The sequence below is a fragment of the Peromyscus maniculatus genome, chromosome 1 (genome assembly GCF_049852395.1).
Source record: "Peromyscus maniculatus bairdii isolate BWxNUB_F1_BW_parent chromosome 1, HU_Pman_BW_mat_3.1, whole genome shotgun sequence".
In the NCBI taxonomy this organism is placed as follows: Eukaryota; Metazoa; Chordata; class Mammalia; order Rodentia; family Cricetidae; genus Peromyscus; species Peromyscus maniculatus.
In genome coordinates, this window is record NC_134852.1 from 113,807,893 (window position 1) to 113,826,240 (window position 18,348).

At 40.0% G+C, this 18,348-nt stretch overlaps 2 protein-coding genes across 2 annotated transcripts; both read left to right on the forward strand.

The window, feature by feature from the left end:
* Positions 1-3,085: 3,085 nt before the first annotated feature.
* LOC102925021 (olfactory receptor 51H1-like) lies at positions 3,086-4,033 on the forward strand. The gene has a single exon (XM_006993328.1). The coding sequence runs from the start codon at positions 3,086-3,088 to the stop codon at positions 4,031-4,033; it is 948 nt and encodes a 315-aa protein (XP_006993390.1).
* An 8,772-nt stretch (positions 4,034-12,805) lies between these two features.
* Positions 12,806-17,768, forward strand: Or52i2 (olfactory receptor family 52 subfamily I member 2). Its single transcript, XM_076549159.1, has 2 exons — positions 12,806-12,974; positions 15,312-17,768. Exon 2 carries the CDS (start codon positions 15,442-15,444, stop codon positions 16,414-16,416), a length of 975 nt encoding a protein of 324 aa, XP_076405274.1. The 5' UTR covers positions 12,806-12,974; positions 15,312-15,441; the 3' UTR covers positions 16,417-17,768.
* The last annotated feature ends 580 nt before the right edge of the window (positions 17,769-18,348 follow it).

Sequence of the window (18,348 nt, forward strand, 5' to 3'; positions counted from 1 at the left end):
TCCATCCAAAAGTGAGTGAACTCCGGTACAGCTTCAGGGCAAACTGTAGCATGATGTCGTCACTGAGGCTAAGAATAGCTTTAGAGGCAGAAGACTGGAATTTGAAGAGGGGTGGACTCATAACTGAGTGATGTAATAGGAAGCAAATCAGTGTGTGTGTGTGTGTGAGTGTGTGTGTGTGTGTGTGTGTGTGTGTGAAAGAGAGAGACAGACACACAGACAGAGACAGAGAGACAGGGAGACACACACAGAGAGATATAGAGACAGACAGAAAGAACACAAATAAAAATAAAATGAAAGTTTTGAGATGAAAAAAAACAACAACAAACTTTGGTCTGTGTTGTCTGAAGAAAGAGGTTAGAGTTCTTGAAGAAACAAGGATAGAGTAGCCCAAGCAGCTGCACATCAGTCCTTAAGGGATGTTTGCCAGAGCAGCTGAAAAATCCCTACGGAATCATGTTGGATGTAGTCACCTACAGAGGTCTGAGTTGTCTTCATAAATATGTTGTATGCTATTCTCAGGGAAGACAGAGCAAAAATAATTCAGAACTGGAACACAGGGATTGACACAGGTAGGAAAAGTCTTAATTTGTTATGTCTTCTACATAGGCAAATTTTATACCAGATATTTTATGTGTACTTTAAAGATCAAGCCCTCAGAGAATTCTAATAGAGGAGAGGATTAAGACAGAAGAGAATAGTGTATAGAGTCATGATATAATGAAATGCTAAGGGGGAAATAAGATATGAAACATGAATGCTTTTCCTAGGAATAAAAGAAGCATACAGGGGGAAAATAGTGCATGGAGAAGTTGAAATAAAGATGTGATTGAGGAACAGATAAGGATTTAAATTGAGAGATGGAACAAAGAGAGATGTGAATTCTTAGAAAAGAGGAAAAGATGTAGACTAAGGATAGGAGTGACAGAGGACCGTACAGGGTAAAAACAGTAAAAGGGAGGGAAAAAGAAGACCCAGCTATTTGCATACAGTAGTGATTCAGCTGACCCTGAGGATTTCATCAAAGGTTGCTAAAGACTCTTCAAGAACTGCCAAAGAAAAGCAGCCTGGGGGATGCTCCATCTGATCATTATGGAGACCATCAGACTTGCCTGGAAAGAGGGACTAACAGGCCCTGAAGAGTGAGGGGCTGCCATGCAACATGTGAAGTCTCACAAAGCTCCACACTCAGAACATAGCCAGAAAACTAGACAGGCACTATAAAGTTCTTGCTTAGAGGTGACCATCTACTTGGAGAGAAGCCTGGATTCTGGTTGAAAGGCAGGATGGTTTTGTAAATGGACACGGATTCTACTTTTCGAGGATTCCAAGAGATCACAATCTGAAAACTAGCTTATTTGTAATCATGGACCCCATGCAACAATTACTCATCCTCCAACAGAAATGGGGCAGAAAGAGCAGGGAGACTACCTGGTTGTATGGCTCTGACACCTCCTACACTTGGAGTCCACAGACCAGCTCTCTGGATTGTATTTCTCTCTCTGTCCCTGTCTCTAGGTCTCTGTCTTTCTCTCTCAAATATGTATGTGAGCCAACTCCACTATTCCTTACCTCAAAGTGTCCCATTTATTTTCTGTGGACTTGAGAAGAGACTTTCTTTCCCTTGGTTGACAATTTTCAATCCAATAAAGAAGATAATGGGGGTATTTGATGGTTTTCAAGAATCTTTGAGAGAGCCTAATATTTAATCATTTATTTTCATTCACGTATTGTTTTCTTCCTTCACCAAACATATGAAAATGCTTGTATATTTTATCCTTTATTGTGTTTAACTTTTAATATTTTCAGAAAGGTATATATACATATACTTATATGCATCTTTCTGAAAATACTTATGCAATATTTAATTAACTACATTTATTTATAAGAAGAAAGATTCCAGCATGTGAAAGCAACATGTCAAAGAGTTTTAAACTTCTTCTAGCATTTGGAAAAGGGCTACTTGGAATGGATAGATGGGCCAGGCAAAGAGAAACAGATGTGGGGAGACATTATAAGGGAATTGGGAATGGCATTTTCTAGAAACTTTATATCAGGAAGTATTTTAATGAGATCCAGGGATGCAAATTTGGCTGGATTAGAGGGACCAAATGGAAGAGTAATGGTGTAGGTTGCTAGAGATGTAAAGGCAGGTAGGTAGGTGTAGCATCATGGACTTTGAGAGCTCTGATAGTGGAATTTATGTCTCTCTTCTAAGTACATCGGAAGCTCTTAAAGGACATTTTGTTTGTGATTAATAAGGCAGATTTCTAGAAAAAATAGTTTATTCTATCTTCAGAATGAAAAAATGTACTGAAATAGTTGTAGATGTGGAAAAAATGATACAGGGTGTTTGACATAAGAGAGCCATACTATTTATTAGCTAAAAGAATAGAAAGAAAGGAAGCTGAGCATGGCAGTACATGCCTAAAATTCCAACATTCATGAGGCTGAGGCAGGAGTATTACAAGTTCAAGACCAACCCTAGCTACATAGTGAAACTTTGTTCAAATCCCCTCCCCCACCAAAAAAGAATGGGAAGAAAAGATAAACTTCTCATATATTGCAGAGGTAAATTTGGAAATGAGTTAAATGTTGCTTGAATGAACAGAGTTTCCAATATTGGTTCCCAGATTTTTGGTATGTTAAGAGAATCTGAAAATAAAATTTATATAAATTTTTATATATCTTATCTTTACTCTTTGTTTCCTTAAAATTAGGTTTATAAAATTGTGTATTTTTGACATTCATAAGCATTAAATATTAATGATGTGTATATAATGAACAAGTGTGTCCACAAATATGTCTATTGTGACATATAGTTCATTGTAAACACAGTGGATTAAGGGCATGGTAAAGTATATGTATACCAATAGAAGAGAAGTCATTACATTTTTCTAGGAACCTGAAGAGCAAAGTAGAACAAAAGTTACCTAGGCACTATTTGCTAGCCTGATTCTTTCTTTCTGCTCTTGTCATGTACTTATAAAGCCATTTGCTTATCTCATCTCAAACTATCTTTTCAATTTAGGAGCTGTGAGCTAAGTGGGAGAGAACAGATTCATCCAGTGGTGAGATCACCAAGATGAACTCAAATGCTTCATATAAAAATCACCACAGTTTCATTCTGACAGGCATCCCAGGGATGCCAGACAAGAACCCCTGGATGGCCTTTCCCCTGGGATTTCTCTACGCACTCACTCTCCTTGGAAATGGCACCATCCTAGCAGTTGTCAAGGTGGAGCAGAGCCTCCATGAGCCTATGTACTACTTCCTCTGCATCTTGGCTCTGACTGATGTTAGTCTCTCCATGTCTACTCTGCCCTCTATGCTCAGCATCTTCTGGTTCAATGCCCCTGAGATTCCCTTTGATGCATGCATCACACAGATGTTTTTCATTCATGGATTTGGAGTGGTAGAATCTGGAGTCCTAGTATCCATGGCCTTTGACAGATATGTGGCCATCCGAGACCCTCTGCGTTATGTTTCCATCCTCACTCATGGCCTTATTGGAAAGATTGGACTAGTTGTCTTTGCCCGGGCAGTCTGTGTGGTCTTCCCTGTGCCCTTTCTTATAAAGAGGCTGCCCTTCTGTCGTTCCAATGTCTTATCTCACTCATATTGTCTTCACCAAGATGCAATGAGGTTAGCCTGTGCCAGTACCCGTGTCAACAGCCTCTATGGCCTCATCGTGGTCATCCTCACACTGGGGCTTGATGCTCTTGTCATTCTCTTCTCCTACATACTCATCCTGAAGACAGTGCTGGGCATTGCCTCCAGAGCCGAGAGGTTCAAAGCCCTCAACACCTGCCTCTCTCACATCTGTGCTGTACTTCTCTTTTATATTCCTCTCATCGGTGCCACCATGATCCACAGATTTGGGAAACATTTATCACCAGTCATACACATGCTCATGGCCAATATCTACCTTCTTCTGCCCCCTGTGCTAAACCCCATTGTCTACAGTGTGAAGACCAAGCAGATACGTAGACGAATCATCCAAGTGTTTCAAGGGAGAAAGAACAGAGCCTAGTAGGGTTGAGTCATATACCAGATACAGAATAAGTAGACAGTGGAAAAACCATGAGCTTCACATTTACTAATTATGGTAAAATCAGTTTTGCAATCCATTAAAATACAAGGTCAAGAAAGGTTTGTGCAGATAAAAATACAGGTAATTCTTGTTCTGTATTATATTTTGGGGTATAGACATTTGATATGTGTCTCATAAAATCCAATTTAATTGAGAAAGGTACTTTTTCTTCTTGGAAAATAGAGATGAACATAAGATATGACAAATTGTTTAGCTACATAATATAAACATGCATTCTTGTAGTGTTAAGAATTATTTTAATTGAGCCAGGTGGTGGTGGTACACGACTTTGATCCCAGCACTTGGATCCCTGTGAATTTGAGGTCAGCCTGATCTACAGAGTGAGTTCCAGGATAGGCTCCAAAGCTACACAGAAAAACCCTGTCTTGAAACACCAAAAAAAAAAATTATTTTAAAGTTGCCCATCAGTTAGTTGTTTGTATTCTTGAAAGTAACCTCTATTAAGCTAATTGGTTCTCCAACTGATTAAAAATTATTTTATTTACTTATCAATTAAGTAATAATTACATCAAGAAAGATCCAGTAAGTCCTATAGTAATTCTGGAGAAATGGGCATATAAAATACTCTTTTGTCTTGGGACCAGCCCCCAAGAAAAGGCTAGCCAATTCCAAGAGGTCAGCCCTAAACACATATGAGTGAATGATCTCAGCACCCTGTATTTATAAACTTACATACATATATGTGTAATAATTATAATTAAAAAACAAGATGTTATGAATTTGAGAAGGAGTGGGAGGGACACAGGAGGAATTGGAGGAAGGAGAGGAAGAAAGGAGAATGATGTAAATACAGTACTCATATTTGAAATTCCCAGAGAAAAGAAAACTGTTACATGATCAAACTACATTTCTCTATGTCAAGGTGTCTACTGAGTGAAGGGTTTCTATGATGTAACTAAATCAGATACATGTGTGGCTCTTTATATATGCCTTCTTCTAGTGGTATCACTTCTTTTCACACACTTAGGGCAGTAATGTATGTCTCACCTTTTCTCTCTTGACCCAATGAAAATGAACATTTTTTCTGCATACTATATAATCCCTAGTCTTTGTATGAGGCAAGCAAAATTTCTCAATAGAAATGTTTTTATTATCTGAGAATTTCATATGTGCATATAATATGTTTTGAAGGAAATTTACACTTCATCCTCCCATTTAAAATCTTCTCTATATCCACTACCACTTTTCCCTCCCAATTTCAAGTGGTCATTTTTTAAAACCACTGAAACCACTTAATATTGTTAGTATGTACATTGGTGTAGGGACATATACTGGAGAATGCATATCCTATCAGGGGCTGCATCCCTGAAGAAAACCAACTCTCTCTCCCTCCCATAGCCACCAGATTGACAAAAGTTCTCCAGCTGGGGAGAAAGGGACTTGATGAGCCCCCCTTCCATCCATGCTTGGATTTTGCTTTTGATCTTGTGTAGATCTTGTGCATGCAGTCATAACAACTTTGAGTTGTATGCAATAGTCCTGTCATGTCTGGAAAACACTGTTTTGAAGCAGCCATCCAATGCTTTTGGCTCTTATAGGCTTTCTGCCACTTCTGAGATAATCCATGAGTCTTGAGGGGAAGAGGAATGATAAATATGTCCCATTTAGGGCCAACCACACCACAACTCTTGGTTCTCTGCACACTGACCAGTTGTGAGTCTCTGCATTAATCACCATCTACTGCAAAAAGAAACTTCTTTGATGAGGGTTGAGAGATGCACTAATCTATTGGTGTAAAGATAAGTATGTTGGAGAAAATGTAACACCATGTCCATTTAACAAAATAATAGTAATTGGTTCTTCCCTAGAGTCCATGAACCATTTAGTCACTGGTTCTTGGCCTGTTTAACAGTACTAGAAATGAGTTCTGTTTTGTGGAGCAGGCCTTCTAAATCAATTAGAAAGTGGTTTGTTACTCCTATAACATTTGTGCCACTATTACACCAGTGGATCTACCTTGCCAGGTCAGTTGTTATTACAGCTTGCAGTGTTCACATCTGAGTCAGGCTGTTGAGGACTGTTCCCCAAGAGTAGTGTGCATAGCACCTTCCAGCATCATGAAAGCTAGCCAGTAGGGACAAAACTTCTGGGTCAGTACCAGCCTGACTTCTCTGTGTCCTATAATTCAAGTATGTGGTGTCTTCATCAATAGGGTCTTCCTATCAAGCTCTGGAGGGCAACCAAGAACAATGACAATACTTTGTAACATTCTGGATATCTGTGGGACTCCAACAACTCAAAAAAGAGATAAGCACTAGGTGGCACTAGGCTTTTAGTTTGATAGTCTATGGTGCCTGGGAAGGGCATCTCTCCTTCAATTCATTATAAGGTAACTCCATTTAAACTATTGTTATATGAATATGTATTTTATGAAGTTTTTAAAGTAGTAGGTCTCTGTGGCTTTTCCAAGGGACTACAATGTTAGTTATCCCTTCTTAGCCCTTTCCTCTATCTTGCCTTCTCATCCCTCACTCCCTTAATTTATTATTAAGGATTGCTCAATCATTACTCTTTCTCCATTAATATCATTTGTGATATATCTCTTTCCTCCTTTTAAATCACCTTCCTGGACCTTTACTTGTTCCCTGATGTCTATGGATATTCCAGTTTAAAACACACAAATCTAAAGGTTCCATACTAAGATACACATGAAAGAGAACATGTAGCATTTATATTTCTGGGTCTGTGTTACATCAGTCAGTATAATGTTCCATCTGTTTACGTGCACATTTCATAATTTATTTTTATTTATAGTTGAATGCATTTCCATAATACCTATGTGTCACATTTTCATAATTCATTCATCAATTGGTGGATATCTAGGCTGTTCCATTTCCTGGTTATTGTGAATAGACCAACAGTGAATAGAAACACTGAGCAAATATCTCTAGTGTGAGGTAGAATGATTTGGGTTTATGTCCAGGAGATGTATAGCTGGATCATATGGAAGATCCATTCACAGCTCTTTGAGGAAGCTCCCCATTGACATCCATAGTAGCTGTTCCAGTTTGTACTCTTCCCAACAGTAAACACGTTTTCTATTTTCTCCACATCCAAGAGAGCATTTGCTATCATTTTTTCAAATCTTAGCCCTTCTCCCTAGGGTGTGATGAAATCTCAAAGCAGTTATTTTGAATTCTCTGATGGCTAAGGACATTGCACCTGTAGAATTCAGGCACCTATAAAGCAGCTGTTGGTGGGGAGGAGGAAGAAACACCTGAACATAAACAACTTAGCCATTTCTAGTTCTTCTTTTGAGACTTCTGTCTTGTTCCATGCTTTGTTTCTTAATTGGGTTGTTTGTTTTCCCGGGTGGTCTAGGTTTCTGAGTTCTTTAGATAGTAAAGATATTCTTTATTATTCTGTAGGCTGCTTCTTTATGCAGCTGATGGTGTCCTTTGCAGTACAGAAGCTTTTAGTTTTATGATGCTACATTTGTCAATCATTGGTCTTAATTTCTGCACTACTGGTGCTCTAGTCAGAAAGTTCTTATGTGTGCCTATGTTTAAAAAATATATTAGTTTTTGTGTCTATAAGTTGATAGGTGTTCTATCTTCTCCTCTAACAGATTTAGGGTATCAGGATTTATGGTCCTTGACCCATTTGGAATTGAGATTTGTACAGGGTGAGAGTTAGCTGCATTCCTCTCCATGATGCTATCAAGACTGCTAACATCATTAATCTTTTCTTTTGTGTGTACTTTGGGCTCTTTGTCAAAAATCAGGCGGTGTAGAAGTGTAGAATTCTCAATTCTATACAATTGATCAATATGTATGTTTTTATACCACCACAATGCCATGTTTTATAACCATGGCTTGCAGTATAACTTGAAATCAGGAATGGTGATGCCTTCAGTAGCACTTTGTAGTTCAGGATTGTTTTGGCTATCCTGGGTCTTTTGTGTTTCCAGCCGAATTTTAATTACCATTTCAATTTCTGTGAAGAATAAAATTGGAATTGCAATGAATATGTAGATTGCTTTTGATAGGCTGGCTATCTTCACAATGAGGGACAAGGAGTTAGACAGGTTCCCTGGAAGGTAGACAGATTGGGAGGGGCCATGATGAGGTAATAAAGGTGCTAAACTTCCAATATGGCCAGCTCCTTCCTTACCATCCAGACTTGAGACAAAAAACCTGGCAGCTTAAAATAAAGGCCTTGTAGGCTCTTGTCTCCCATCAGCAAGACCCCTGCTGATGGACAGGCTTGACAGGTTCAAGGCTGGATCAAAACAAGTTACACAGCAGTTGTAGGCCAATCAATTATCCCACCTTTCTTCAAACTGACCAACCAGATATTAGGAGAGGAAAACTTTTCAGAGACTGAAAAAACCCAGCCCTTGAGAAGAGACTGGATGTTTTGGCTTCTGGAGTCTGCTTTGTGGAGGGTCTTTATGGCTGTGTGTCTGCTGCATGTGTGTGTTTCCTCACCCCAAATAAACACCTTCTCCTGATGAGTCTATCTGCTTCTGTTTATGGTGTTTGAGATTTCTCCACTGCTGCCTGTTACAAGCAAGATTTTTCCTGCCTTTTAAATCTTTAATTGGCAGAGAAAATGAACCCACTCAAGATCCCTAGACTGTATCAACAGTATTAATCCCAGCAATCTACGAACACTGGAGTCTCTCCACCTTCTGGCTTCAAAAATATCAACTACTCACCCCTCACCATAGGCATGCACCTCACCTGGGAAGCACACTAGAGCTTCCCTGTGGTTGGGGACACAGGTGAGCCATCCCTGATGGCATGAGAGTTGACCCTACTCTTCCCTCATATGCCCCCTATAGCAATTGAGAGAGAGGACCCTGTGCCTTGCCTGGGCAAAACAGTAGAGCTGGCCTTGGTGATATGAGTGAGGGAGACTGGTGTCTGAGGGTCGGAGAGCAGAACTGCCTGCTCTTTGCTGTAGGCTAGTTGCATTGGGTGAGCTAGCTGAGGCAGTGTCACTCATCTGGGCAGTGACTATTATGCCCAGATCATGACCCCCAGAGAGACCACCAAAGATGAGCATGCCGGAATGCAAAAGCAAGGTTTAATTCTGGATATCCAAAAGCAATACAAGCCTAGGCAGGGACTTCGTCCAATACATCCAACGCAGTGGAGGCTGGAGGAAGTGCCCACCTGTCTGCAAGCTCAGTTTTTAAAGGGAAAAGTCACAAGGTTACATCATTTAGGGGTGCTAGTATGGATACAATTCTGATTGGCTCGCTTCTAGGGACTTCTAGACATTACTTCTAAGGGAGTGGTTGCCCACCACCATTTCCCATTGGCTGCCCTCAGGTGGGGGCATTTCTGTGGTCAGTTACCTTGGAAACCAGGGAGAGGAAACTCCATAGTCTGGCAGGCATTACCTTGTGACTATCTTGTGACTCTGTACTTTTACACTTCCTGGTTTCTGGAATCTGAACTGACTGGTTTCAGTAACTAATGGCCTATTCCCAAAAGGAGAAATCTTAGGCCTTAATTTTAGGGTGAAAGCATTTTGGTCTTATTTCTAAGATGGCTCATTTTGGTCTCACAGTGACAACGAGGAAAAGCTAGCAAGCTGACCAACCCAGCTACCACCCAGGCTCAGAACTAAGGCTATGAGTGCCCCCCCCCCCCCGCCCCTGCAACATTCACCAAATCTATAAACTGTTAGAGCATGTGAAGAAGATGAATCTACAAACCCAAAACAGAGGGATCTCCATGACACAGGAAAACAAGATACCCAAGAGGAGAGCCCATTACTTGTGGTATAGCAGAAACCAGAGGCCTCGAGTCAGACTGATAACTCAAAGCAATGAACACTTACAAGTAAAGGTATAGAGTGTGGCCCAGTGGTCCACACTACAGCTTCCATGACAAGATTGTTCTTTTTTGTTTTTGTTCTTTGTTTTGTTTAGTTTTTGGTTGTTTTATATTTGGTTTTGTTTTTTTTGGGGGGGGGTTGCAAGGGCAGAGGGCAGATGCCAGGGGGCAGGGAGATAAGTGGAATCAGAATGCATGATATGAAACCCACAAAGAATCAATACAAGTAAAAAAATATTGACTACTATCTTATATTTCACACATTTATCCAACTGTACATGCTAGGCAAATGCTCCACCTCTGAGCTACATGCTCAGACTATCACATAATACTTCTTTGATTTTGAGATAGGATCTCACTATGTAGCTCTGGATAGCCTACAGGCTATGTGAACTCACAGAGATCCTCGTTTGTTCAGAGAGAACTTTACAATGTCATGAGAAATACTTGATGGATAGAGGCCATCATGAATCTCCAGGAGGAACTGAGGAACACTGAAGTGAATTTGAGAGATCAGTTATACTACTAGTCTGAACAGTTGTCAAGCAAGGCTAGATGCACTGATGACTAGACTAACTTTGGATGCTCTGGCTCCCTAGCTCTACGATTTCTGTCAACCATCATCTACAACATGCAGATGTCATGATGGCAGCAAAACCAGAGGGTTGAGAATGCAATGAGAAAACACCTTGAAAAGACTCTCCGGGTGCCTGGCACATATAGGCTTTCCATGGAACCCTTTGTTTTCTTTCAGGATGAACTCTCTAGTATTACACTGGTGGGTAGGTATCCTCTGAGACCAGAAGAAACAAAGCCTCTTAACTCACTAGGCATCTGACTCATCCTGAAGTCTGGGAAGCTCCAGATAGAACACAGAGAAAAGCTAGTACTCTGGAGGAATTATAGTGTTCAGCGGCTGGGCAGAGGCCAAGGGACATTGGGTATCCAGGGAAAGGTAGGATGGTAGATAATGGGGAGGAGAGATCCCAGTGGGAGGTCTTTGAAAAGGACAATACTTGACTCCCCATTGTTTTCTTTGTTCTCCCGTGGTGCTGCTCACTGCTTCTGGGAAGGATCCTGAATAAATCTTACTTCTTTTGGGTGAAAAAATGTGCATCACCATACATAGATAATTAGAGAAAGTCAAGTAAACAAAACTCTGGCGTGTAGGCAACTGAGAGAGGAAGTTGGGCTGACACTGTCTCTAGGGCATGACCACCCTGGAAAGGAGGATTCAAGTCCTCTGCCAAAGTGTGGAGGTTGACTGGATTTGGAAGGTACTGCTAACACCAAAGGCTTCTGCTGGAAGCAATGGGAGATTGGAGGAGATGGCAGAGTGAACAGGAATATAAAACTCTGTGTTTAAAGCAGAAAGATGAAGGGAGAAGTCCATCTTCGGGATAATGGAGAGAGAGTTTTTAAGACAAAGAGCAGCTATGTGAAAAGACTGTGCAGTGAAGGCTGAGTGTCAGTGTGTTGGGTGGTGGGGAGAGGCACCGGGACAGGCTCACAGGTTATCATTGGCAGCAAGGCTGCATTCAGATGAGATATGCAGTTCACTTTCACCTTCAATGAAATGTAAAATCTGATAAATCAAGGAGGAAGTTACTGATGCTAAAAGGAATCACAAGGGTAGCAAGAGATCTTGGATGGAGGCCATTGATGATCTTCACAAGAAAAAAAAACTTCATAATAGGTTGAGTGAGATAAAAACTTTAAAGAAAAATCATCAAATCAAACGTTTGTTCTTGGAAAAGGCCTGTAATACAAGCAACCTTCTGCGAGTATTGATTAACAGGAAAAGTAGTAACCAGAAGGTCATAGAAGGTATGTCGAGGTGAGGTTGTCAGGGCTGGAGAGAGGAAGAGCAGGCAGGGCATAAGCACACCATGCCCTCAGCAAAAATGTGGGTTTCCGTTGGGCACCCAGGAGAGGAAGGTCTTGGGTCAAAGATGAATGGGGCAGCTGGAATTCTGGATCTTTGAGATTCTCCTCAAATCTACAGGTAGTGATGCCGAGCCTTGATTTTGTGGCACCTGGGGAAGATGGAGCAGCTAGAGTATCCTGAGTTGTTTGGACTGCTTTCATCTGTTCTCACCTGTTCTTTTACTGAGGTTGTCTCACCCCCGTGGCTACACACACGGCAAGGTTCCTGTGATCCATCATGTGGGGCTTATCACGACCTTCAGGCTCTGTCATTACACAGCCTTTTCCCTTTGTGGTTTGTTTGTTTCAAAGCTTCGTAATTTGCACCGAGATTTGGCACATTTGTTTTTGCAGATAATTCCTTAAGACTCTGCTCAAGGTGGCTGTAGGCACCTGGCTGTCAGGTTAACTAGTGTTTAACTGTCCAGGAATGACACAGAAATGGCAAGTGTATCATACAGTTAGGACAGAGAACCAGGGGAATGTTTTCCTAGTGCTTAGACAACAGAGAAAATGCCCTCTGTGGCACATGGGATGGAAGAAGAGATGCCCACTGGTCTGATCTATACAATTACTCAGGGAGGGACCAGACATCCAGAAGAGTAACTAAAGAGGGAATCATTGGGACATTGTCCAAGGATAAAAATATGTCAGATTAGCCTGGAAGCCCATTACTGACTGGGGGTCACAGGATTTAGTGGCTAGTCAGCCTGGTCTCAGAGCTTGTCAAATAAGAGCTCTCCATTTGAAGATTCCTGGAAATTTAAGGAATTAGTTCCTAGGTTATATTTGTCTATAATTAAGTGAACACAAGCTATGCCATTGATGTAACCTACTAGGCTGAGGCTTTCGTGATGCAATTTTTAGATAAGGGGTTTGAAGAAAGAGGTTAAATTGGTCTTAATGTAGTATTGTCCATATTTGGGATGTTGTATCTAGTTATGGGCTAAGCTGCCTGTCCATTTCCCTTGGATGTAGAATACTGTTGAGAGTAATAGGACAAACAGTTCGAGTGCCAATTTAACTGCCGTGAGGATTCTTATCATACCCACTTCCAAACCATCCTTTCATCTCTGGAAGAATTTTTACACAGCAGCAGCACCACCACAAATGACAGTTCTTAGACCTCGTTATCAAAATGAGCTGTAAGTAGATGGACAAGTACCCTTTCCATTAAAGTGACAATGAAAAAAATTAAATAGCCCCCTACCTGTGCCCCCCCCTCCCTAAAAAAATACAGCAAATTACAGATGATTAGAACTTTGCTGTGTCTGTCCCTGGGGAAGAGATCTTCCTGTGGCAGATCAAGGGATGATAGGAGAAAGCTTTCAGGCAATGCATGCTTTTTAAAACAAATTGATCTCTGAGTTACACTTACCCATTTGAGTATGTTATTTAGAGTAATTTATAGAATTAACTCATGCAAACAGTCTTTTCAAAGTTAGTTCTATTTTATTGAGCACCCGAGTACCAAGCACCCTGCTAAACACCAAACATCTTTCAATATAGGGACATCTGTGGTGGCAGCTCATTGAAGGGCAAGGAGGAAAACTTCAGGAATGCTTGTTTTGCTGATGGAATTTTGATTGTTATTTTGCCTTGAATTCAGTCATACTCACTTAAGTATGCTAGTTAGAGTGACCTGGACATACTGGATTAAGCAGAATAGGCAATGTTGTGTTTTACTTTCTATACTTTACTGGACATCTATTGTTCAAACCAGCATAGCAAGCATTTTGCCCAGCTTTTCATTTAAGTTCAAAATACCTCTTTGATTCGGGGATGGTTATTTCTCTCCTACCATTGTGGGTGGGAAGGTTTACAGGATTTGATCAAGGTAAAATGGCTAGCAAGTGACAAGCTAGGGTTTTCATTCTATGCAACACGATTTTAGAGCCACTGCTGTTAGCCACTGTTTTTCTGTCTCTAAATGACATCACTCTAGTAACACATTTTGCATGAGACTACAGAGGGGATTTTGTGTTGTACTTCTAGAAGATCCACCAGCATTCCCAGGTCTGAGTGATAGCACCAAATCAAAGGGGACTTTGTGTGATGTGTTCTCAGAGTATTGTGGGTCTGGACACACATGCAAGTATCATATAAAACCATAGAAAACGAGCAAATTAAAGGGAAGGGAAGTAAAGACTTTTAGCACAGGAATGTGATGGTAGTGTTGATCTTTTGTTTGGGGACACCTGGGGAAGTCATTACATTCCCAAGGTTCTGGCAATACCTGAATGAGGAAGATGCAGGGCAAAGACAAACACTGCCAAGTTTGGAGCTCAGTCCTAGACTTGCAGAGTAGTAAAACTGTCAAGGTAAATCTATAGTACTTTATCTGGTGAGCATCCATAGCTGTTTTCTTGACTTTAATGCTGTGTTAAATATACTGCTAGGAGTCAATGCTTGGAAGACCTAGATAGGAACCTCAAAATGATTATATGTTGTTACATGATATTGGATGAAGTATCTTCTCATTTAAGGACTTAAGTCAATTGTTTTACATGGCTATTTGTTGTATGTTATCAATGTAGAAATTCACTCATTATAAATACGGTTTCTCATCTTAGTATGACCATACACTTTGTTTAAAACATGCTTTACTTTCATAAGGATAAAGTTTCCTTGGTCTCTGGAGTGTTTTGGTAGTTTATCATGAAAAAGGGTAAACCATATTGAAGAAGCAGAGAAGATATGAGAAGGTTCATCTCTATGTGCATCTGAAGGGTTAATGTGTAATTATTTAGTGTAGTAATTGAAACTACAAGGAAATTGAGCCCCAAAGTTAGCAGATTAGAAATATTTTAAAAATATTCTCTTATATGGAAAGTGATTATGTAATTTTCTAATGGCCTTATTTCCTGAACCTATATTTTCTATATAATGCATTTCTGACTGACAAGAATGTTTTTTCATCTTTTTCTTAGTTACTATTCCAAGCAGACATAATATGATGTTTGATCTCAATAAGTTTGTTTAATTTAGCAATCACGAGGAAAAAAGGCAAATTCCTCTGATTATTCATTAGGCTGAAGTAGCTGACTATAAGGAATATATGAAATGTATCTCCTAACTTTGTTCCACAGGCTAGGATTACACAAAGTTACAAATAAATGATACATGCTTGACTCTATATCATAAACCATAGGTAAACTATTGGAATCATCAATTTGAAATCATTAAGGGTCAACATGAATGATTTCATGAATGCTTGAAGTAATATAAACATGCAATGTCTGCATGGAATATGGAGAGAGAGACAGAGACAGAGACAGAGACAGAGACAGACAGCCTAAGAGAGATGGAGAGAGACAAAAAGAGACAGACAGACACAGATGGAAACAAAGACAGAAAAAGAGAGAGAAAAAACATTGCTGTAGGAAAAATCTAAAGAGTTGATCCTTGAGATGTGAATAAAAATCAACAAAGCACAGACTCTTTATAGAATAGGTTATTTTTTAATATGTTAATTATTTTAGGTCATGAAAATATCACCAAGAAGAAAATACCCCAACAATTTGTGACCATCACACACAAGAATCAATTTTATAAGAATATTACCTCTCTTACAGTACCTTATAAGTTAACAGGAAAACAGTCTGACGAGTGATGCTGGGGACATCCTACAACCACACAACGGAATCCCCTGCCACCTTCTTCCTTGTGGGCATTCCAGGTTTGCAGTCTTCCTATCTTGGGCTGGCCATCTCATTGAGTACCATGTACAGCATAGCCCTCTTAGGAAACAGCCTCATCATTACTGTGATCTGCATGGATTCCACTCTACAAGAGCCCATGTACTTCTTTCTCTGTGTTCTGGCTGCTGTGGACATTGTCATGGCTTCTTCTGTGGTACCTAAGATGGTGAGCATCTTCAGCTCAGGAGACAGCTCCATCAGCTTTAATGCCTGTTTCACACAGATGTACTTTGTCCATGCAGCCACCGCTGTGGAGACAGGGCTGCTCCTGGCCATGGCTTTTGATCGCTATGTGGCCATCTGCAAGCCCCTACATTATATGAGAATTCTCACCCCTCATGTGATGCTGGGGATTAGTGTGACTATCACCACTAGAGCTGTTATTTTTATGACTCCATTGAGTTGGATGTTGAGTCATTTGCCTTTCTGTGGCTCCAATGTAGTTCCCCATTCCTACTGTGAACACATGGCTGTGGCTAAGTTAACATGTGCTGACCCCATGCCCACCAGTCTCTACAGTTTGATCTTTTCCTCCATCATTGTGGGCTCAGATGTGGCCTTCATTTCTGCCTCTTATATTTTGATTCTCAGGGCAGTATTTGGTTTGTCTTCAAAGAATGCACAGCGGAAGGCTCTGAGTACATGTGGTTCTCATGTTGGGGTCATGGCACTGTACTATCTCCCTGGGATGGCATCCATCTATGTAGCCTGGCTAGGGCAGGACAAAGTTCCCCTGCACACCCAAGTGTTGTTAGCTGACTTGTACCTGATCATCCCACCCACCCTTAACCCTATCATTTACGGTATTAGGACCAAGCAGATCCGGGAGCGGATATGGAGTCTGCTGATGCCTTGCTTCTTTCCCCAGTCCACTCAAGGTGCATGAACACAAGCTTCTCCTACCTCAAGTTCCAGCCAACTGCCAAGATAACTTTGAGATCTATGAACATGGACTGGTTTATAGGTGTAGAGGGTCCTTACATAGCACTTCAACTTCTCACTAGAGTTTGACAGAAGGATTGTATTTCCTGGTGTATTTATTTAGAATGCTTATCTGATTGAAGTTTGGGCAGAGAATGTGTTTGTTATTTTGTTTCTTTTTTTTTAAATCTCTATTCCCATCTCACATCAGTCCCTCTGTTGATGAAAGTTACTCTTTATCACCTTTTCCTTACTAGAATTTTCTTGTTCCTCTCCTTGTATGATGTTGTGGTAGAAACTAGATCTTGTTCTCACCAATGAATACATTTAATTTGATACCTGTGTTTTTTCCTGGAGCACAAACCTCCTCTACCTAAAACAGATTTTAGTTTATATTATGTAAACTTAAGGTCAATGGTGTTGGCCCCTTTCTAATGAATGAATTGGAAAAAGAAACCTGAACCACAGTGAAAGAAACCAAGTCAGACCATGAGTTGAAAAGAATAATGCTCTGGGTCCAACCCCCTTCTGACAACCACACAATTTCACAGTACAGAGACACATATATTTGATTCTTAATGAAACTGTAAATCTTAGTAAGACTAATTCTCTGATACTAAAATTCAAAGTGCTAGGAAAAACTGCAACAATAAGTTGGTTAATTGTTCCAATGATTAGAATGAATTGTCCTTCACCTCTTCTCATTAGCCTTAGTTTTAAGTCTATCAAAAATCATCAGTATAGTACTGATATAAAGACAGAAAAATAATAGAATAGGGAACTCAGACCTAAACTCAGGCATATTTTGTTAATAGATCTGACATTGGACATGGTGTTACGAATACTGGACAGTCAAATAAAGAACTATTAGATGAGACTCTTACCTTACACCATATGCAAAGGTTAATTGAAAGAAATGTAAAGAACTAGTTGAAAGACTAAAAAATCATGGAACTAGAGAAAACATTTAACATTTGCAAAGATTTCTTGGATATGATGTTCAAAAGTGTAGGCAGCAAAAGTGAAAAATAGATGTAACCACAAGGAACAGAAATTATTTTGTGTAACAAAAGACAAAATAGAATGCAAAGACACCATGCAGGATGGGAGGAGATATATTTGAATTGTATATTTAGTAAGAATTATTTATCTAGTAAATGATAAAATCTTATAATTCACCACCACCAACAAAAATGAGATACTTGAACTGGAACAGACATTTCTGTAAAGGGTATGTACAAATGACCAGCTAACATATGTGAAGATGCTCTTTGTTACTAATCATTATGGAGATTAAAAATAAAACTACAGTGAGATAATACATTTGACTTATAGGTATGATCATGAAAACTCAAACCAACAAACCAACCAAACAAACAAAAAGTAAAAACCAACTTTGGGTGAAAATGTGCATAAACTGGAACCCCTTTGCACTGTTAGTGGAGATTGTGATAATAAAACTGTGGCAATAGTATGGGTAATCTATGAAATATGAAAAATAGGGCTAACCTGATGCAGCAACCACTTCAGGTACATCCACAAACAATGGAAAACAGGCTCTTCAAGTTGTAGTTATTGGCACTCAACATTTCATGGCACCACATGGATGTGCTAACTGTATGAAACCAGTGAAATCTGTTTTGATGTAGAATCTGCAGCTTCACTCTTGGTTTTAGAAGCTTTGTGCACTTCTCTGTAACTTAAGTTCCTTCAAAGGACTGTGAACCCACATGTGGAAAGCTTAGGAAAATACCCATTAGAGCAGTGGATCTCAACCTGTGGGTAGTGACCTCTTTAGGGGGTTGAATGACACTTTCACAGGGGTCACCTAAGACCATTGGAAATATGAGCTATTTGCATTATGATTCATAACAGTAGCAAAATTATAATTATGAAG

Excerpts from the sequence above, each read along its gene's own strand:
- LOC102925021 (XM_006993328.1), top strand. The coding sequence starts at position 3,086 with ATGAACTCAAATGCTTCATATAAAAATCACCACAGTTTCATTCTGACA.
- Or52i2 (XM_076549159.1), top strand. The coding sequence starts at position 15,442 with ATGCTGGGGACATCCTACAACCACACAACGGAATCCCCTGCCACCTTC.